General features: G+C 42.2%; 3 protein-coding genes across 10 annotated transcripts; 2 read left to right on the top strand and 1 right to left on the bottom strand.

Annotated features, from left to right (window-relative positions):
• Positions 1 to 263: 263 nt before the first annotated feature.
• incenp (inner centromere protein) lies at positions 264 to 10,310 on the top strand. Of its 7 annotated transcripts, none has more exons than XM_085778944.1 (21): positions 264 to 457; positions 1,364 to 1,512; positions 1,674 to 1,784; positions 1,894 to 2,495; positions 2,599 to 2,635; positions 2,813 to 2,891; positions 2,991 to 3,117; positions 3,256 to 3,283; positions 3,423 to 3,510; positions 3,620 to 3,760; positions 5,813 to 5,922; positions 6,044 to 6,161; positions 6,247 to 6,354; positions 6,665 to 6,810; positions 6,930 to 7,029; positions 7,277 to 7,354; positions 7,412 to 7,432; positions 7,757 to 7,789; positions 8,007 to 8,069; positions 8,612 to 8,765; positions 9,846 to 10,310. In XM_085778944.1, exons 2-21 carry the CDS (start codon positions 1,373 to 1,375, stop codon positions 10,019 to 10,021), a joined length of 2,460 nt encoding a protein of 819 aa, XP_085635070.1. In that variant the 5' UTR covers positions 264 to 457; positions 1,364 to 1,372; the 3' UTR covers positions 10,022 to 10,310. The 7 variants fall into 7 exon arrangements, with proteins under 7 accessions (XP_085635070.1, XP_085635069.1, XP_085635068.1 ...); XM_085778943.1 differs by having other exon boundaries at positions 7,277 to 7,363; XM_085778942.1 differs by having other exon boundaries at positions 7,277 to 7,366.
• Positions 10,311 to 11,224: 914 nt separating this feature from the next.
• Positions 11,225 to 15,239, top strand: fth1b (ferritin, heavy polypeptide 1b). Its single transcript, XM_085778949.1, has 5 exons — positions 11,225 to 11,350; positions 12,406 to 12,509; positions 12,605 to 12,751; positions 12,960 to 13,085; positions 13,608 to 15,239. Exons 2-5 carry the CDS (start codon positions 12,408 to 12,410, stop codon positions 13,764 to 13,766), a joined length of 534 nt encoding a protein of 177 aa, XP_085635075.1. The 5' UTR covers positions 11,225 to 11,350; positions 12,406 to 12,407; the 3' UTR covers positions 13,767 to 15,239.
• A 7-nt stretch (positions 15,240 to 15,246) lies between these two features.
• best1 (bestrophin 1) lies at positions 15,247 to 20,290 on the bottom strand. Of its 2 annotated transcripts, XM_085778947.1 has the most exons (10): positions 20,019 to 20,286; positions 19,404 to 19,718; positions 18,606 to 18,700; positions 18,191 to 18,424; positions 17,898 to 18,052; positions 17,691 to 17,768; positions 17,239 to 17,391; positions 17,077 to 17,157; positions 16,828 to 16,979; positions 15,247 to 16,749 (listed from the first exon to the last, which is right to left on the bottom strand). In XM_085778947.1, the coding sequence occupies exons 2-10, from the start codon at positions 19,553 to 19,555 to the stop codon at positions 15,663 to 15,665; spliced, it is 2,187 nt and encodes a 728-aa protein (XP_085635073.1). In that variant the 5' UTR covers positions 19,556 to 19,718; positions 20,019 to 20,286; the 3' UTR covers positions 15,247 to 15,662. The 2 variants fall into 2 exon arrangements, with proteins under 2 accessions (XP_085635073.1, XP_085635074.1); XM_085778948.1 differs by lacking the exon at positions 17,691 to 17,768 and having other exon boundaries at positions 20,019 to 20,290.
• Between the last annotated feature and the right edge of the window lie 214 nt (positions 20,291 to 20,504).

Here is a 20,504-nt window from a genome sequence, read left to right as displayed (position 1 = left end):
ACAGTCATATGATAGCCTACCATGGAATAGCCTACTAACACAACAGACCAGCAAACCCTGCCAAACATCCATTGGTCGATTTAAATCTGGACGGCGCTTTAAGGCCGCCCAGCACTTCCGTCATGTTCGACTATTTCCGCACTGTGCACCAATCATCACTGTGCATCCAAACACTTAGCCCCGCCCACACATGCCGTTCACCAATCAAAGCCTTCTCTTGGCCGTAGAGCTTCAGGATTGGCTGGTAAGGTTTTGAACCAGTTAAACGGTTTCAGCGGGTGAGTTGGAGTTAGATCCAGAGAGGAGCTGTTTCTGTCGAGACTCATGAGCTGAAAACAAAGCGCTTGATTTTTATCTTACATTTTTATTTTCATGTCAGTATGCGATAGATTTAGCTTCTAAGTTTATTGGAGTAGCGAGCATTGGATTTCTTTCTTCAGAAACTCGGATATCAAAGGTAAATATCGAAAGACGACGTTAGCGCTAGCGAGCTAACATCGTAGCAAATAATGTCTTGTAAGTTCGCAACAATTTAAAACTGCATTCAACTAAGTTCAGTAAACACACCGTGTTTACTCGTGACTGTCGTTTTCTTAGGTTAACACTTAACATTGTCGAGTTTCATTGCTAGAATTTAACGTTAACTTAATGCTAGCGAGCTAAGTTGTTGCCTGGGTAACGTTAAGTTAGTATTATAAAAGGCTTTGGTTTGTGTTAGGGTGCCGTTTATTTTATTTATTTATTAATTTATTTATTTTACAGTATAACCTTGTGAAATAGCCTGACACAGATGTGTTATTGTCGACCACATTGTTTTCAAATGGCTACCACCCTAAATACTTCTGCGGAAACAGGAGACATTACGCATGCACCGACCTCACATACAAAGACCAGTGCAAAATGAACCTGTCAGTAGAAGTGTATAAAAAAAACTTGTGGCAATCAGAGAAACGTAGAGGTTGTGTCGTTATTTATCACTTGACACACAGCTTTGCAAAGTCAAAATATTATCATAAGTATATTGGACTACAATTTCCTCCACTGGCAGTGACTTGAAATTGAGTTTTGATTGTTTGCTAAGGTTGTTTACCTGGTTAAGTGATAATTTAGGAAATTGACCTTGCTGAATTGAGTAAATGGACAATGTGATGTGTTTATAGCGTTAGTCGTGATTGTTTGGTTGGTTTAATACAGGCATGTTCAGTCATGTTCAGCCATACTTAAAAGCCTGAAAAACAAAGGGGAAGGACTGACTTATCAAGGTCTTAAGCTCACTGGGCGATACTTATAAAATAATTTACTCTTACTTACCATTTCCAGCCTGTTCCAACTTGTCCTGATTTTTGCTCAATCTTTACCCCAGGCCGTCACCATGAACTCCGTACTATCATCTGTACGTTCCCTCATGCAAATGTTTGATGGCAAAACACAAGAATTCATCAGTGACATTGATAATGTCCACATGGTTTGGCTTGAGGAGATCCAACAAGAGGCCAACCGCATGTTCTCAAGGTGAGCTTGAAGTAATGTCCTAAAATTAAATCAGGAATTACCGTAGGTCTCATATTTTCCCCCACAAGTTTCCATCTTTGGATGAATCTGGCACACTGTGTTGCTCTTCCCTAAAATTGTTTTCAAGTTTTTACTAATAAAGCTGTTCTGTTATATTTCAGAGAATTTAATGCTGAACCGGAGTTAATGCCAAAAACACCATCACAGAAAAAAAATAGCCGAAGGAAGCGAGTGTCTGTGGGCCGTCAGGAAGACAATCAAGCAAAGAGAAGGTTTGTTGATTTCTTTTCACAACAGTAAGGTCAACATTTTCACATGAGCAATTTTAACATGTTTTGCCTTTTGTTTGTAACTCTGTATAAATATTCCTTTCCTGCCAAGGTTTTCAAAGGGGCGGCGCAGTAACCTTCGTGGCTCATCTGTCAAATCACTGAACTTCATTGCCGAAGAAGAATCTATTCCTGAGGCCTCCACCTCTCAAGACAGCACCACTACACAGCCGAAACGCACCACCCGCAAAAACAAACAGACAAAGTCAGAGGTCACAGAGGATGTGTTTGTGAGCCATTCACCTCAAAACAGCGGTAACACAGAAGAGCTGCTGAACAAAAAACCAGAGCTGGTAGAGGAAGACGAGGTGGACAAAAGCACCAAGGTGAACAATGACTCACCCAGCACTGCCCAGACTCCACCTAAGGTGCCTTCACCTGAGGTTGTTGTCAGCATCTCCTCATCAGACCGCTTGTCTGCTGAGCGCGCTATAAAGCAAGAGCCGTCCCCGCCCCCGTCCCCTGGACGCACAGCGGCTAAGATAACAATAGCCGGAGGTGTGCAGAGCTCACAGCGGGCGTCTGTGCGCTGCTCCCTCAAGCTTCGCCACTCGCTGGCTGGTCTGCGCCACAGTATGACACAAGAGTCTGTTCGTCGTGCCTCTCGCCGTTCCATGCTTAAGAGGAAAGCAGCACGGGGAGGCAACATTAGTGGTGAGAGAATTTATTGTATATAAATATTTTTGTATTCTTCCTACATTAAATTGCAAACATTGGTAAGTTCTTTGACAATCTTGCAATTGCTTTTTGATTGTAGGGGACTCTTGCATGGACTCTGCAGAGGAAGAGGAAGGGTGAGTAATAGAGTTTTTATTTACATGGATGAGTGTGGAAAAGAAGAATTAAAACTTTTTGAAACAGTAACTGGTAAATGTACCTATATATTCTTCTTTTTGCGATAAGTGGTCATGAATCCAGTGAACTTTTATTTTAAAGTGTTTTTGATGATATGAATATATTCACTGTTGTAGCATGTCTGAAGCTGTAACAGAGGAGAGAGATGATGATGATGATGATGCTGCAGCAGAGGAATCTCCGGAAACTCCAGAGGTATAAAAGTGCTTGACAGTTAAAAGCGTCAAACAGAATTGAATTTATCCAACATTTATTGATCATATTTTAAATTGTTTGTATCAAATGCTTACCCAGATTAAGCACCAAGTACATCCATCTGTTGGGCGCGTCACTCGGTCAGTGGCTGCAAACTCTCCCAGACTGGCACCCCAATCGTTGTTCATTTCTGAGGATAAAATGAGCACTCCCAACAAGAGAACAGGTATTTGACTATTTTCTTAATCAGCTCTTGTTCAATTAGGTTTTAGTAATTGTATCTTGTTAAATATGAATATTTATTGATAACTGACTGATAGTTCTGGACAAGTGTGCTAAATCCACGTTTGCATTCATGTTTCAGTTGGCAATGAGAAGCAGCCAAGTCGGAGGTGAGTGTGTGTCACACATGCCCACTGAGAATCATGTTGAAATACTATTGTCCTGTTTCTGTAGTCCCAGGCTTTAGCTGTGGTCCTAAATATATTATCTATATATTGTGTATTTTTTAAATACCCTCTCTGTCTCCAGGTCAAGTCGAAGCACTAAACGTAAAGCACCAGATACTGTAGAGGAAAGTCCCACAAAGAGGTTCTCTCCTCCCAAGAAAAGCCAGAGTGTAAGATGCAGAAATCTTTCTGAGTGTCATTGCTGAAAAATAGAAAATATGTGGCCATGTGTGTGAAAATATGCTCTGAATTTTCTTCTAATTTCTTTTGAATATACAGGCAGTCAGGCCCAACATGAGATCTTTCCTCCACACTGTGCAGAAGAACCAGATGCTGATGATGACTCCGAATTCCCTCGGCCGCACAGCTGTTATGAAGTCCTTCATCAAACACACCACTCCGATGCGGGCTGATCCCAAGGTAAGATAAGCATTTCACTTGTAGCAAAGTTTTTAAAAATCTACCACAACATGGTCTTATGTGGCTGTCTTATGTGGCTAATGTGGTAACATTTTGCAACTTGCAATAGCACAAATAAATAGGGAGAAATGTCACAAATCAAATTTCAAATTGTCATATCTGATTAAGCGTGTGTTCTTGAATTTTAATGATATTATCACTTGTATTTTTGTCAAGCTGTCAAACTATGTGGTCCTTATTTGGTTATTTTTTTCCCTTCCTCTCCTCAGTTGAGTATTGGTATAGTGGTAAGTGTAATTTTGGAGTACTGAATGTTGTTTGTGGGCATTTGATGGGGTCTAATCTCCCATTAAGATACTTGATTAAATGTCTCCTCATTTACCACATACCTTTAGACAAGCCCCTTTCCCACGTTTTATTTTTTTAACATAAATGTTCACATCATAGCTGAAATTGGGGCTTTGGCTCAAGATTTTGGCTTGAACAGAACCTGCAATGTTTTTGAATGAATAATTCAAAAACGATTAGGGTCAAATGCTGAGTAGATTTAGCCTATATGCAATTTAAATGTCATGTAGACAGTCTTACATGTAAACACTTGAAATTTAGAATAATTGAGCCCTACAATTTTGCGGGGTCCATGTGTGAAAGGGGCTACTGGACATTTTAACATCCTTAAGCTGTACTGTTAGTTGATTGTGTCTCTGCTCCTGCAGGTCACTAATCCTCATACTTTGCAAACCATCACCAAACCTCTAACCTCACTGGTCATTCATTCTGACACATTGATTGACCAGAAGTAGAAAATAACCCATCACTCCTAATGGTGTTTGGACACGGGTGTGGTGATGCACTGGGTGATTCTTTGTTGGCTTTGTTTCATTTTGTGTTTCATTAGATGAGCTATAGTTAGAAAACTTGTTTAAAGCCACACAAAATCTATCTTTGTAGTTTCCCTCACCACTAAGCCGTAGGCAGCTCTAGCTGTGAAATGGTTCACTTTCTGTGTACTTCAGGGTATCTGCTGGTCTAAAAAAAAACACATTTCCCCCAAATAAACTTTAGCTGGTTAATACGTCCATCAATTTCAGTTTTCTGCAGCTTCTCTGGATGCAGGCGTAGATGCATTATGAGGCAGCAAGCTCTTAACTAGTAACAAACCCTCGCCCCACCTACACTCCACGACTGAGACACACAAACTGACTCCAATGACATTTTTGTGTGTTTAGTTTTTTCTGATGTATTTTCAATCGAGCTCAGTGACTTTAGTCACTTTATATGATCGGACTTTCTAGTCCAGGGCCATGGTCTGACCCCTCACATGTAGATGTTGGAGACTTCCGCTGAGATGCTTCTTGTTCACATTGAATGGGGGGACGTCACACGTTTTTGAACTGTGTTGTGGTTGCTTTGCTTTATGGACTGGTGCTTGTGGTAAAAGCACCACAAGCACCGTTCATTACCCTGCACTGTCTTCCCTTTGACGCTGCATCAACAGCTGGCATGGCATGTTGTTGCACAAAAACGCATGGGTCGGCTATGTTGCATGAGAGTTGGTGACGATTGCACCAGCACCAAACTTCGGAATCAAACGTGTGAGTGATCTGTCAGACTCCAGGGCCTGTCCCCATGAACATGTTAAGTAATCAGTACATTGATTTAAGGAATTATTGTCACATTTGATTATAAGGAGGTCAGAAATGTTACGTGGTGAAGACAGGGGGAACCCTTTGTTTTCTGACCTGTCTGCACAGACCAGCAGTGAAAGGACAGGATGTCTTCCTGATATCATGCGTCCCTCGTCTACTGTACAATATGAACATGAACCAAACCTCCCGTCAAACTCTTTATGGCCACAGAAATGGCACAGATTCTGTCAGGATTCATTTTTTCTTGGTGTTTATTGAGGGAGGTGATTTTTTTCTTCTTTTTTTTCATGATTCTGATGTTGCCAGATGTTACAATGCGTTTTTAACTGAAAGGAATCTGTGTTTTCTGAAAATGTAGGTTTTCAAAATTCCTTTATTCCGTCTGTGTTTTCTCTCATGTCAGACGAAAGAGCGTCACAAACTTGAAGCACTCAAAAAGAAGCAGGAGCAAGAGGAGGAAAGGATGAAGAAAATGGAGGAGGACAAGAAAAAGAAACAGGACGAACTTAAAAGGTTAACGGTCACTGTCCGGCAGAGTAAATACACCCTGACTGGACAGTTCAGTAATTACTTTTTTTTTTTTCACTAGTATAATCAGTTTTATTTATTTATAACTTCCTTTTTTTTCTTGTAGGAAGAGGGACGAGAGGCTAAGAAGAGTGTTTGAGGCCAAAGTAAAAGAAGAACAGAGGGAGGAAGAAAAGAAGAAGAAGATTGAACAGAAAATGGCTCAGATTGATGAGAAAAATGAGGTATTACCGGTAAACACATTTGCTGACTGAATTTGTATGTTCACCTAAGAACATTGATTTTAATTGATCGTACCTCCTTGTGTAGCGTCTGGCAGAGAAGGCCAAGAAGAAGGTGGCCATAAAACGCCAAGAGGAGCTGGAGCAGAAGAAGAAGCTGGAAGAAGAGGCAAAGAGGAAGAAGATTCAACAGGCGGTGAGATGAGGCTCTTCTCTTATCTAGTCATGTCTGTTGTTGTAGCTGAGCTTCATTTGGGCCAAACACATGCTGCGGCAAAGATTTGCGCTACTGAATACAACATCGCTATGTTGGATCTAAATCATAGCTACTGAGTAATTTTACACTGTTGGTGTATATATTGGTGTGTATGAAGTAAATCCCTACTGTATGTAGTATGAATGTTTGATGAACAAATTCAAAAAGGTTATGCCTCATGATTGCAAAATACAGTTTTTTAATCACCTCAGTTTGTTTCTCATACCATATGTGTTTGTCAAAACTTCAGGAGGAAGAGAAGCGGCAACTGGAGGCCAAGAAGAAGGCAGAGGAGGAGGAGCGAGCTCGTAAGCTGGCTGAGGCTCGCAGAGCACTGGAGCTGAAGAGGGAGCAGGAGAGGGAGCTGGAGAGAGAACGACAAGCTGCTGCTGAAAGGTAGTATATTAGTGCAGTAAATAAAGTGATAAAGTGAGTGAAGGTGTATTCAATTGAAACTTGTGCATGTGTAGATGACACAACAGTCTGTTTTTGTAACACCGTTTTTTTTTTCCCAGGGAGAGGGTAGAAAAAGAAAAGGCTCTCGCTCTGCAGCGTGAAGTAGAGAAAGCGGCGAGAGAGAAAGAGAGAAGAGAACTGGAGGAGAAAAGAAAACTGGTAAGAAATTAAAATTTGGAACCAAAATGCCTTCAACATGTGTCTTAACTGTGATGTTTGAGCAGATAAAATCAGATATAGTGCATATGTGGCAGATGGTACATAACAAGCTTAGGAAGTTACATGCTAAATAGAAACCACTCAAGTGATTAAAACTGCTGAAAGGCTAAATTACATTTATATATACGTATATATAATATCTGTGATTGGTTACCTTCAATTGGCTGTACATGTGCTGTCTGTTCAGCTGGAGCAGCAGAGGTTGGCTGCAGAGGAGAAAGCTGCTAAAGAGAGGGAAGCTGTGAAGCAGAGAGAGGCTGCTGCTGCTGCTGCTGCTGCTGCTGCTGCTGCTGCTGCTGCCGCTGCTGCTGCTGCTGCTGCTAAACAAGCTGCTAAGACACAGGTAAACCAGCAACGAAAAATTATTCTTGTCTTGGGTAAATTATCACAGTGAAAGATACAGTATAGTAAAAGTATAGAAGTAATTACTACCATTTGTGATATGAAATGGGTTTACCCACATTATAGAGGACATGTTCGGTGTGATTTGCTGCAGTCTTCCTAAGACCTATTCTTCTATTTTTTTTTTCTTCTTCTATTTTTTTTAAAGAAAACATGTGCAGAAGTAACCACACATTGTAGGAGATATGCAATTTAATCACAGGAACCAATCTTATTGATGATGTAATAACTTTTTCTCCCCTCCCACCTTCCTTCTGTAATGAAGACCACTACCCTGAATGTGACTGTGGATATTGAGGTAAGACCATTTTCATAGTAGCCTTACATACATTTATTTAAAAAAAGTTCTTGATCTGTGAATGGAAGGCAATGTAAAGATGAGGTTTAGTTGTAGTGGTTACTTTTTTGTGTGTTATTCCCCACAAATGATTTACCCTGAATGTTTAAAGATCTCTGCTGGTTTGTGAGACAAAGGTAAACAACGTATTTCCCCCTTGTCCCCTTCTCCCATTCAGAACTCTGTCATGAGTACTCCAAATGGAAAAGGTGGTGGCCTGAACATGACTGTGGATATTGAAGTAAGATTTTAATGATGTCCAAGTATTTTAAAGGTTCAATGTGTAATAATTGGCAGGGTTTATTGGCAAAATCTGAATGTTCTACCCATGAATATATTTAGTGTATAAACGCTATAAAATAAAATTTGTTTGGTTTTCGTAGCCTTATAATTCTTCTTTTATATATTCATATAACAAGGGTCTTGCTTTAGAGAGCGTCGTCATCTTGTTTGTACGGCAGCCTGAGTAGGAAACAGCAGACATATTGTAAAATGGTTTAGATTTTCACCTCATCGCTCCATGCTCCTGAAATACTCCCAGTCGTCCCAGTCATGGTAAACAAGTTTTTTTGTCCTCGGAGGCCACCGTCACTTTGTCGATGGGAGGGGTGGGTGAGAGCAAGCGAGTGAGCGCTGCAAACTAGAATCTGAACGCTGGATGTTACGGTTTCACCCCCATATTACACACTGGACCTTTAAAGATTTCTGTCTTATTACCGTAGTGTCTACCTAATATATACATAGTAAGGCCTTCATAATGTGTGTTTTATCCTCCTCCTGCAGAAGTCACCACAGTCATATGTCATCACTCCAAAGGGTGGAAACAAACCGCTGGTTACGTCCAAAAATCCAGAGGATTATGGGATGGACCAAAACAGTGACGACTCTACAGACGACGAGACCGCTCCGAGGAAACCTATTCCATCCTGGGCAGAAGGTTTGTATGGATGAGTCTCTTCAGTCTCCCAACCTGCTGTAGTGGTGTTGTACATGAATGCAATTTAGTGAGTTGTGTTACATAACAAAGCTGAAACACTTTACTAAACCACTCCTGCAGACATATGTAGATACAACAGGCCTGTCGAGCTTTGGATTTCGGTAGTGTGGGGTTAGATGAGGGCACTGTTTTTTCAGCCTTTCCAAAATCAAAAACACATGACTGTTGATCTGCTCCAGCATCAGCTTCACACATTAGTATATCCAGGATATCTGCCAATGTCTGCAGTCTAAACGGACAGATCAGATCTTTTCTGGCAATGCGCGCTGTGCATCATCAATAATAACATTAATTCCCGTGCCCGCACGTTTCGCTGAACCTCTGTAGCCTGTGATTGGCATGTGGGGCTGACCTAGACTACCGTGGCCAGCTGTGGTCACTGTCACAGGAATTATTACACTGAATTCAAGAGAGGAAAAACAATCTCACAGGTCTGCTCCACACACTCTATTTTGTAAGGACAGACACTAGATGTTCACTTTGTAAACAGTGACATGTTGGATATAAACTCTGAGCACCAGACTCACCTTCGTTTATAATTATTATGGAATCATAACGTGAACTAATAAATCTCCCATCTTTAAAAGGTTCACTTGTTTATGTCCTCTTCAGCGGGTTGTTTCATGCAGGCAAAGCAGGTGTAAATGCAGATATCTGATATGGGCCACTTCTGATGGAACATGTAAACAGACAATCAAACAAATCAGAACTGGGCATCAAGGCCTGTAGTGTAAAGACAGCCTTTAATGTGCGGGATGGCATCAGAGTTGGAATTGATGTAATGCCTCTTGAAACATTACAAAGACAGACAGCATTTTCAATCAACTCATGAAATAAACATTCAGCGGTTATCCACAGCTTGGCTGAAAACCTGCAACAGTTGTTATTTCTGTGGACGTGCCTGTTAGTGTTTAGTAATTAGTAATATACTGGTTTGTTTGTTGTAAAGTGTATATAACCTCAGTCTTGAATTGTGTTTTCTCAAATTAAAACATTGTTTCTATTTTTTCTCCCTCCCAGGTCCAAACCTGCAGCAGATCATTATGAAGCAGTACTTCAAGCCTCCTAATTTGGACTCTTTCTTTGGGAAAATTGAGGCACCAAAACTGGAGAACATCTTCTACAAGAGCAAGCCTCGCTATTTTAAACGCACCAGCTCTGCTGTCTGGCACTCTCCTCCAATGGGAACCAAGTGATGTCTGTACAATGATACATACACTGTTGTATAAAGTTTATTCTTTTTTGTTTTAAAAGCCTGTTTCCAATAAAAGTAACATGTTTTTCCACTATTAAAGTTGTTTAATAAAGGTTTTAGATCAACATTTTAGAAATGTTGTTAATAGTTTGTAAAATATCATGGATTTAAGTGACACGTGTGATGGAACTGATGCTTTACTTGTACTTGAAATTGAGTCTGTATTATAACTCAGTGGGATCTGATAATTGAAAGTTTTTTGCCAAACTACCAGCAAAAACTTTCCTTTGTGTGAGTGGTAACTGTGAATGATAGAATGGGATTGATTGAGTCTATTAAAATGATTGGTTGCTCCAAAATATTGTGCAGGTTGCAGCTTTTCAATGGATCAATAATACATTTGGACACCAAGGTTTTCCAGTGATCAGTTGGACATGCAGCTGCAAATGTGTGCACTTTACCTCTGAGGTTGGTTGACATAAAAGTGTTATCTGACACAGTGCTACAAATTTAGGCAAAGAGTTGTCAAAGACCTGGCACAGCCCTTAACCAAGTTTGATGTAGCTGCTGTTTAAAAGACATGGCGTTGTAGCAGGGTGGCATTACAATCACAAGTGTGATTGTATCAGAGAGGACTTTGATTGTATGCTTACGTCCGCTGTGCACATGGCATATTTGTCCCGCCCCCTTAACAGATGACGGTGTTGCCAGATTGCGAGGTTTTGTGTTTTTATCTGGTTGTACTTGGTAAGCGACTTCGAAATGTCTAGTGCCCAAATCAACCAAAAAAAAAAAAAATCTAAAACCACCATACTTTATTGATTCAGTGTAACTTATACTTAACTGGGACATTATTATCTGATAACCAGGGCAGTTTAAAACAAACCAAAAAAATGTTAACACATTTTCACACCACAATTAATCAGACATAACAAACAGCAACTGCTAATGGTGAATTCGGCGTACTTCTTCCATTGTAAAATGTTTTCATTCATTTATTATTTTATGGGATGTTAACAACAACAAATGTTGAAAATCTGTTATATACAGTGGTGAGTGTTTTAACGCTTAATGCAACGTCACTCGAGAAAAAAAAAAAAAAAAAGCTTTTTGCTAAGTTTGGGCGGTTTCTAAACTCTTACCTGCGTTTTTTTCGGTCATATCTGGCAACCGCGGCGGCGCTGACGCTGAGAGACGCTCAGTCACTACGTCTCATGCAGACAGAGGGTCACGTTAGCTGCTCTGCACGTTCATTGATACCGCTGCTCCTAAATATTACCCCGCTACACAACCACCGTCGTCTGTGAAGAGTCCCACACCGACACAGCAGGTAGGTCTGTGTACCTTTCCTGTAAGATGTTGCCTGTCGTGTTGTCGTTGTCTCTGGGATGTATGAACAGTTGCTAACAACAGTGGTAACGTTAGTTTCTTAACGTTACTGGTAACTTAGCTGTCGTCACTTAGCTTCCCTGTGTGGTAGAAGAACATGTTAGACTGATCTATAAAGTAATATTATCGACAGGTAGTGTCACTTTCCCTTTTTTAATTTAGTGTCGAAGTTGGCCAACATGTTAGCAAGCCTGGCTATCAGCCCACCTTGACCCGACGTCTCTTTATATAAGCAGGTAAACACAGTCTGTCTCTGACCACGGTCCAACTCCCAGACACAAGCTAATTACCTTGTCCCTGACTTTGAACAATAGTGTCTCATTTAAACACCTTATCGGGTTGTCTGTCCCTACCCGTGAGGTGAAGGTCAATGTGTCTGAGTCAATATAAATAAATGCAGGTGTCTCCTCAGGGGGTCCATGCACCCAAACCAGGACACTGCACAGTTACTTCATCAGGACGTTTATTTTGTAAAGTATTAGGCTACTGAAGACTGATCACAGTGAGGTGGATTGCCATATTGATTGTTACATGTACAACATCAACTGGGGTCAAGGCAGGAATCTCAAGGACGGATATCTTAGACCTAAAATGAAGTGCATGGATAAAGACAACTAGTGTAAGTGAGGAAAACCTGTTTGTTGGTCTGTTTCAGTGTTGGATTTAGATATTTGTTACCATGACTGGTGTGCATGCTTTTATTTAAATCTGTTTAGCTCCAGTGTGGTGGTGAGATGATTGATGTGTCAGGTGATGTTGGCAGGGGTGAGGTAACATCAGCCAGTGTCAGCTGTGTTTTAAAGTGCCTTAGTTAGTCGTCTGTCTTTTTCAGTTCAAGTATCTGTCCAGGTCTTTTAGTAGCAGTTAGTTTAGTTAGAGGAGCTTGTTTTTCCTGTAAAATATGTCCGTAATGTTATGTACTGCCTTAAATTTGATCAGTATAAGGCTGTGGTGGACATTTGCTCACTCACTTCTGCATCATTTTAATCCATACAGAAATGACATCGCAGATCAGACAAAACTTCCACCAGGACTGTGAGGCTGCTATTAACAGACAGATCAACCTGGAGCTGTATGCCTCCTATGTTTATCTCTCTATGGTAAGAAATGCTTTCAAGCCGGTCGCCTGCTATCTGCTGCTGCTGTTTGTGATGAAACAAAGGTTTTCACGTCTTTCTTTTGTGTCCATTTTTAGGCCTACTACTTTGAGCGGGATGATAAATCCCTGCCAAATTTTGCAAAGTTCTTTCGTGCACAGTCCAAAGAGGAGAATGAGCACGCAGAGAAGCTGATGAGTCTGCAGAACAAGAGGGGAGGCAGGATTTTCCTTCAGGACATCAAGGTATACACTGATATTTCTACTTTACAATGTTAAAGTTGGTCAACAATTCAATTTTTTCCCAGGAGGGTAGTAAATGCTATTTAAATGTTGGTCAAATGGGGTGCAAGTAGCATTTTATGATGAAATAATTCGCTATCAGTTGGTTATTTTTGTGAATTCAGCATGTCATGAGTATTGATTTGTCATTAATTATTCATGTCTGTCGCAGAAACCCGATAGAGATGAGTGGGGGAGCGGCCTGGAGGCTTTGGAGTGCGCCCTGCAGCTGGAGAAGAGTGTGAACCAGTCTCTGCTGGACCTGCAGAAAATGGCAACTGAACACAACGACCCTCATGTAAGCAGCAAACTGAGGGCCGATGTATACAAAGGCTCTGGCTGTGTCGTGTCCCAACTCCTTCACAGCTGCAGGAAATAATCTGCTGCTGTTTTACTCTGTGCTATATTTGGCACTTGACTTGATTCTTCATTTTAAAGATGCATTTCACTGTTTGTAGTTAGTGAGAGAGAGAGAGAGAGAGAGACTGCACATTAAATCTCAGCTTGTAGGAACAGGTATACTTCATTGTTAAATATCACAATACATTCACATTTACAATACAGCTGTTTTCATTTTATTTTCTGTCATCAGACAATGGAGCGAGTATAAAATCTAATCACAGCTCATTAATACTTCATTAAACAGCACTCATCATTATCAAGCTGCTGAGCTGTAGATAAAATCATTTTTATGATAGTCATAATCATCAGGACAGATTGTTATTCAGCGCTGAGGCCATAAGAAGAACATCCAGTATCTGCCATCTCGAGGATCTGACAGTTTGATAAGATGCAACATTTTGTCTTTTATTTTCCACAGATGTGTGACTTCATAGAAACACATTTCCTGGATGAGCAGGTGAAATCTATCAAACAGCTCGCTGACTGGATCTCAAACCTGCGTCGCATGGGAGCCCCTCAGACCGGCATGGCCGAGTACCTCTTTGACAAACACACCATGGCTGAAGAGGGCAGTTAAACCACTCTGTGACACTGATCATCATCCTGCTCACCTCTGCATGTCACTCTGCCCCCTCCAACCCTCTTCGTGTACTGCATTTGTTTGCAAAGCCATAGAAAGCTCTCGACACTGCGCCACTCCAGACCTCACTTGACGTTACATTCCAGTTTACAAGCTTTTATTACAGTGTTTTGTAGAAATAAAGACCAAACAGACCTTTAATTCACGCCTCTTATGTGTTTAGTTTACTGATGGTAGTATGGTGGCTAAAACAATAATTTAAAGGGATAGTTCAACATTTTGGCGAATTCGCCTATTGCCATAATCCCTATAGTCATAATAATAGGTTCATTACCTTTAATTATCGGTGCATGTTGTTTTGAGATCCGCGGGGCAGAGATGCGAGCTGCTCAGCTAACACAATGGAGGTGAATGGTACGAGGTCCCCTGTCCCTCATCAAACTCATCAAATACACGATCAGTCAACTCCAAAACGCTCTCGTGGAGAAGTTGTGACCTGCATATTCATCACGCTATGAAATAATAATGCAACATTACAAGACAGAGTTGTTTTTGAGGCAAATGCGTAGCCAGAACTACATTTCAGACACGGCTGCTGGGCGGAGTGATTGCAAAAGCAAAAGTAGTTCTGAGTATTTGCTTTGTGTGTCGTACTGTTACATAATTATACATGATTATTTCATAGTGTGATGAATGTGCAGGTCACAACTTCTCTACTAGAGCGTTTTGGAGTTGTTGGATTGTGTATTTGATGAGTTTGATGAGGGACAGGGGACCTGTACCGTTTACCTCCATTGCGTTATCTGAGCAGCTCGCGTCGCTGCCCCGCAGATCTCAAGCTCAATAGGTGAATTTGCCGAAATGTTGAACTATCCCTTTAATATTTGCACTGAAATTCAAAATCAGCTTTTAAAAAATATTTATTTCTCTGTGACCATTATGTGTGGAGCTGGACTGTGCCACCAAGACACTTAAAGACTAACTGAGTGTTAGTGACTAAATGTTCCCTATGATTTTACTACTGAGTCATACCAGACACCCAGCTCATAAAACTTTGACCAGTTGATCATTGGTTCAGTCACCACTGAGGTACCTCAGTGTTTGAGATTGGCACTTTAAGATGGCACACTTAACCCTCCATAGACAGCACATGTACATAATTATTACTATTCATGTCAAACTGCCTGTCAGTGAGTGTCCCCATGAAGTACAGAGTGGCTCCTTAATATGCCTCAGGTTTAGGAGTTGAATTGCTCATGTTAACTGGATATGGTGACACACTAAGGCAATCACACAGCAATTCATTTAAATGAATTCAATGTTGTCTGAACACAGATGTGGATAACCAGGTGAAAGCCAGTTCTTTGTTGATTGCTTCCCCCTGCAGATGCTTTATATATTTTATGAATATACAATATGTAGTTGTGAATTATACAATATCCTTGTATAATCAGAAAATAAAGGAGTGTACAAATCATTTCAGGTTTTAATTTTTATTGAAAAAAAAGAAGTTAAAATGACAAAAGAAGCATGGTAGGTAATATTCATTAAAGAGTACGCTGATGGAAACAATGCTAAAACTACTAGAGTATAAGAATATACACGTTTTGGCTTCTTTTCATTGAGTCTCTGGAGAAACTGTAAAGTTTTTTTTTTTTTCTTCCTTCACATATTGACGGTTAAATCTCATAAGGTGCTTTTTGCATTACAAGTAGGTTAATTCTTCTGCAAGAGTTTGTCAGGAAGTAAGAGATTAACTCTGTTAGGAACAAATGCCTTTCAAATGTGTGTATGGCTTTAGATGACGTAATGCTTTTCAGACGTAACATAGGTCAGTACCTGTGCGTGTGTGTGAAATATTTTGAATGCCGCATATGGTAGAAAAACAGTGGGTCAATCCTGTTCCCTCCCTCCCGCCGCCTTGTTCACCCCCCCACCGTCCACCAGGACCCCCAGCAGGTCTCCCTCAGCCAGTGAGATTCCTGAATCATTGGGGGAGTTTTGCTGATTGGTTTCTTGTTGCGATGACGCTGCAGTGGACACTGTGTTCATGTTATTGCTTGGCCCGCTGTTGGCGCCCCCATTGCTTGCCCTCATGTTGGCGGCGCTGAAGTTCCCATGGTTACTAAAATTACTGTGACTTGTGCCGTTACAGAGAGTTCCCGTTGTGCCAGAGCCGTTGGTGCCTGTTGCATTAATGCTGCTAGAGCTGCTGCTGCTGGGATTACCGGGATTTGCTGCGGTTGTTCGAGAGGGAGGGGTGAACGAGAACACCCTTTCTCCTCCACTTCCTGCAGCTCGAGCACTTGGAGGTCCGGGCTGGCTGTCGGCTGGGGGGGGGTTGTCCAGAGTGAGGCGAGGAGGGGGAGGCCGGCGAGACAGCAGGCCGTGTCCTGGTCTGAGTTTAGATATTGGGCAGAGTTCAGGCGGAGGGTCAGGGAAGGAGAAAGTTGGGGCGCTCTGCATCTCGCCATCCTCACTCAGCCAGGGGAAAGCAGAGGATGGAGGTTGGGGGATGTGGCCGGGGGTGTCGGGAGGCAGCAGCTGTGAGCCCACTATCGGATGGGCGAGGGAGCTGCTGCTGCGATCCCATTCACTCTGGGCTCTCCGGGCGGGTCGAGGGCGGGGGACCGCAGGGGGAACGCAGTGGATCGGCGTTTGTGGGCAGCTGTAGAAACCCGGCCTCTCGTACAGAGGCATGGTGGAGAAGGCGTAGTCTGGGTCCCTCTCCCCGTTCAAAGGCTGGCGAATTTGGCTCGGAGTGGATGGAGCCTCTGAGTGCAGGTAGAGAGGGAAGCGACTCAGCGGAGCCCCAGGGCGGCGGCGCAGCAGGGAGACCCGGGAGGAGCGAGGAAAGTTAGGAGACTGCACACCGAGGAGACGACCCAACCCTCCCAGCAGCGGGGTGGAGTAGTTGGCCTCTTCGTGTTCTTTGATCTGCTCCAGATTGGACTGAAACTCCATCTCCTCCTTGGGGACACTGGTTTAGATCACACAGATGGTTACATGACCGAATATTTCAGAACCTTTCTGCCAAGAAATAAAGACGTCACTGAACCTGATATCCAGGGCCGAACCCATGAAGGAGGGTTTGCGGTGTTCGGCGCTGGCAGCAGTATAGGGCGGCTGAGGTTCAGCCTCGTTCCAGTACATATCCCTCTCCACCAGCGGCAGGCTGTCGTACATCTCATCCACAGACAACAAGGACACCTGGGACACAGTGAAAACAACATCAAGTAGATGAAGACAGCTACTGTCTACAGTTGTTCAAGTATAAACATAAAAAAAGCTTGGTTTGGATTCAAACCTGTAAATTGCGATCAACAAGCCAGTTGGTCTCAAAGTCATCATCATCTTCACCAAAAGGGTTTATGAGTTGCTCAGCCACCTGAAAATGCCAACAACGCAGTTTAGGGTTGTACAATTCAATAACATAAATGTATCAAACAAGTGATCGGATGTGTCTAACCTTCAGCCAACCAACATAGAAGAAAAACTGCAACAGGGTGAAGACAGGCAGGTAGAAGTCCAGATCATGACCAGGGTAACCCCGAGTTGGATCCAAGAACTGACGACCAATCAGACAAGCCAGGAAAAAGCTGTAGACAGCAACTGTCGCCACCTAATTAAAAACATTCATCAAGTCTGGTAGTGTTTCACAGCAACCTCACAGAAAAATGTAGCAAGTCTCTAGAAGAGTTGTTTTATTGCTCTTCTGGTTATATCTCAAATCTTGATTAGATTGTGTGAATCACATGATGATTACTGTAAAAACACAATTAGATTTCGAAGCAGCACAAACCAGGGGCCACAGTCACAGTCATTGGCAGCGTTGTTTTTCTGGCACACAGTCATTGTGCAATTATTGCTAACTGAAAACTACTAAATCTACTTGTTCTACCGCCACAGCATCAACAAAACCTGAGTATAGACAAGAGGCAGGCTGATCCAGTCATAGCCGTACAGCTTCATACACTTTGCCCGCAAACTATTCAATTCCTGAACAGAGAAAAAGCAGGACACACAGAAACCACTCTTTAAAAAAAGGCTTCCAAGCCAACATGTTTTAACAAATTGACAACTGATCAGGCTCCGGCGGCCTGCAGAGAGACACACATGAACACCTACAGTGAGGATGGCTGTGAGCGCCACGTCATTGTTGATTCTCCCCTCGGTCCGAGCTCTCAGAGCCAGACTGACGAACCACATGCAGGGGACCCAGAACTTGTTGTGAGGAGATCGCAGGTCCTCCAGGTGCCTCAGCTCCTCTGATGTCATCAAACCTGAAATAGAAACATGGCGTGGAGACAAAAGCAACCAGAACAATAAACAGACAAGAGCCCCATATTAATTTCCTCACGACATGCAACCAGAGCCCGCAGCGAGCGGTGAATTTCAGTGGTTTCATCACCAGGCCGTACCTGCCTGCACCAGGTGCTCCATGGTGGGGAACCTCTTGTAGACGGCCGTGCTGACGGAGCGGTAGATGAGCACACCAGACAGGTTGGCATATCTCATGAGAGTCCGGCGTGTCAGCCTGGAAGCTTCATCGGCCCCACGAACATGTCCACCCACCAGAGCTGCCAGGCGGTCCGGCCAGGGGACATTCTCAAACTGGCCCCACCAGCGGGACACGACCAAGGTCACGTAGAAACCTGGTCCAAAACAATAGAAAATCTAAATTTTGGAGACATTGTATCTAAGAATTTAGATTGATGACTGAGAACTGCATACGTTTGTACGATCTTTCAGGTTTTAAAGAGATGATGGTGGAGTTAAACTAGGATATCAGTGTAACTGAAGATCATACAAGGTATTTAACCATCCCCAACTCACCCAACACAAAGGACACAGGGATGAGCTCTGCATAGCGGTCACAGTATATTGAAAGCTTCTCAAACAGCCTCTTCTGGTCGTCGTTGAACACAAACCTGGTGAAGGAAGCATCTGCTGAGATGACAACTGAGGAGAGATGACAGTCCTTTCTGCACTAATGTACACATTTCTTCTACCATGACAAAAAAGTATTTGCTCAGTTTCTTCTTAAAACTGGAAAATGATTTTGTTTCAGCAACATACAAACGTCACTTATTATAAGTGGTAAAACTTTATCTTTAATGTGTTAGTTTGTTAGAATAAAAAAAGGTCTGCTAATGTTGACTTGGTATGTTTTAATAATGAGAAAAGTTATTGTAATATGAAAAACATCTTGTTCGTAAGAGTGAATGAGCAAATATTTCTTTCACTAAACCTGGTGGTGAATAAAAATAGATGCTGTTACAGATGCATCCACCTCTAAATCCTCCCCACTCAATGAATAGGCCTACACATTGTTAAATAATATCACAATTGGAGATAATAAATCAGCCCCGGCTTATGTATTGGCTTATATTGACTAATATTGACTTATTATGACAAAGTTTGGCCTCTAGAGAGCACTGTATTTTTCAACTTAAGAATGTCGGTATATACAGTATATGAACCTTAACAAGAGGAAAAGATGATTATCAGAAAAAATAGCGACAATAGGGATACAAATTCAGTGTGGGTCAACCAATAGCCACTCTCTCTGTAGACAGGAGGACAAGATCAACTACAACTAATAACGCTCAGTGTTTTCTCTCAAGCAAGTACCTGTAAACAATACTGAAGAAGTAGTAGAGCAGAGTGAAGATGATGAGCTCTCTGTAGAGCAGTTTATAAACGCTGCCTTTCCATCGCAGGAGCAGGTGAAAGAAGGTTCCCAGACCTGCATCAGCAACCCTGCGGGAGTACGTTACTGTCATTGCTGCTGCTGCTGCTGCTGCTTCTGTTGCTGCTTGCTGGCCAACCTGCTGGCTGACTGTGGCCTGACATGAAGGAGACCAGTGTGGTGTTGTTTTCTCTGCTTCGTCTTAGCTCAGCGTCAGCGATCAGCCTGGATCTCATAAGGCCAGTGTGGTCATAAATCTGAAATTGTTGAGTAGAACAAACCGGGACGTTATAGCTGAAATGTTCATATTACTTATTCTATAATCACAGATTGAGATATCTAACACTCGTGGTGAATTTTAAACTCACACTTCCTCTAACTTTCATTTCCCATCATCTACAGACTTAATCATTTTCCACATTTTTTAAGATCTACAATACATAACTATATCTGAGGAGATGTTTGCAGAGCTACAACAGGCAAATACAGAATCCGAGGGTCACATAAGGTCAAATTTACCAACTCAAACAGAAGACTGTGAAGTTGTGGCTACTCACCACTGGATATGAAAAGGTCTGGCCATCGCACTCACTGTGGCTCGAGACGTGTGCGGGCGGGCGGCGTCTGGGGAGAATGTTGGAGAAGGGAAAGCAGAAAAGAAAAAGAGAGCAAGGGGACCCGTACACCTCCGGTCACTTGATGTGTTAATCTGTTCCAGCAACAAAGCTGCATTGTGAGTCCAGGTCCTGTTAATCTGAACAAATCTGAGGACAGCAGAGCAACCCACACTGCCACAAATAGGTTGGTCAAAGGCACAACTGCTCTGTGGTTGAGTTTTGTTTTTTTTGGGGGGGGGGGGGGGAATATGACCTTGTGAAACCAAATTTCAGCAACTTCACTTGCTACTCTCATGTCATTTCAATCTGTAGACACTTTTGAACATTTACTCTCATTTCTGGATATCAGAGAGGACACTTTATTAATTTCTACTTGAAGCATCCTGCAGCATTTGATGATATAAAGCTCCTGGTCAGGTGAGACTG

The sequence above is a fragment of the Trachurus japonicus genome, chromosome 6 (genome assembly GCF_045865225.1).
Source record: "Trachurus japonicus isolate A0001 chromosome 6, Traja_1.0".
Classification (NCBI taxonomy): domain Eukaryota; kingdom Metazoa; phylum Chordata; class Actinopteri; order Carangiformes; family Carangidae; genus Trachurus; species Trachurus japonicus.
The sequence above is the reverse complement of the archived record's forward strand: the minus strand, read 5'-3'. Positions and strand labels throughout refer to the sequence as shown.

Excerpts from the sequence above, each read along its gene's own strand:
- incenp (XM_085778939.1), top strand. The coding sequence starts at position 1,373 with ATGAACTCCGTACTATCATCTGTACGTTCCCTCATGCAAATGTTTGAT. Across the intron at positions 3,118-3,255 it reads CACTCCCAACAAGAGAACAG|TTGGCAATGAGAAGCAGCCA; the intron begins GTATTTGACTAT and ends TTCATGTTTCAG. Across the intron at positions 8,070-8,611 it reads ACATGACTGTGGATATTGAA|AAGTCACCACAGTCATATGT; the intron begins GTAAGATTTTAA and ends CTCCTCCTGCAG.
- best1 (XM_085778947.1), bottom strand. The coding sequence starts at position 19,555 with ATGACAGTAACGTACTCCCGCAGGGTTGCTGATGCAGGTCTGGGAACC. Across the intron at positions 18,053-18,190 it reads GGAGCACCTGGTGCAGGCAG|GTTTGATGACATCAGAGGAG; the intron begins GTACGGCCTGGT and ends TTTCTATTTCAG. Across the intron at positions 16,750-16,827 it reads GGTTCGGCCCTGGATATCAG|TGTCCCCAAGGAGGAGATGG; the intron begins GTTCAGTGACGT and ends GATCTAAACCAG.
- fth1b (XM_085778949.1), top strand. The coding sequence starts at position 12,408 with ATGACATCGCAGATCAGACAAAACTTCCACCAGGACTGTGAGGCTGCT. Across the intron at positions 12,510-12,604 it reads CCTATGTTTATCTCTCTATG|GCCTACTACTTTGAGCGGGA; the intron begins GTAAGAAATGCT and ends GTCCATTTTTAG. Across the intron at positions 13,086-13,607 it reads CTGAACACAACGACCCTCAT|ATGTGTGACTTCATAGAAAC; the intron begins GTAAGCAGCAAA and ends TATTTTCCACAG.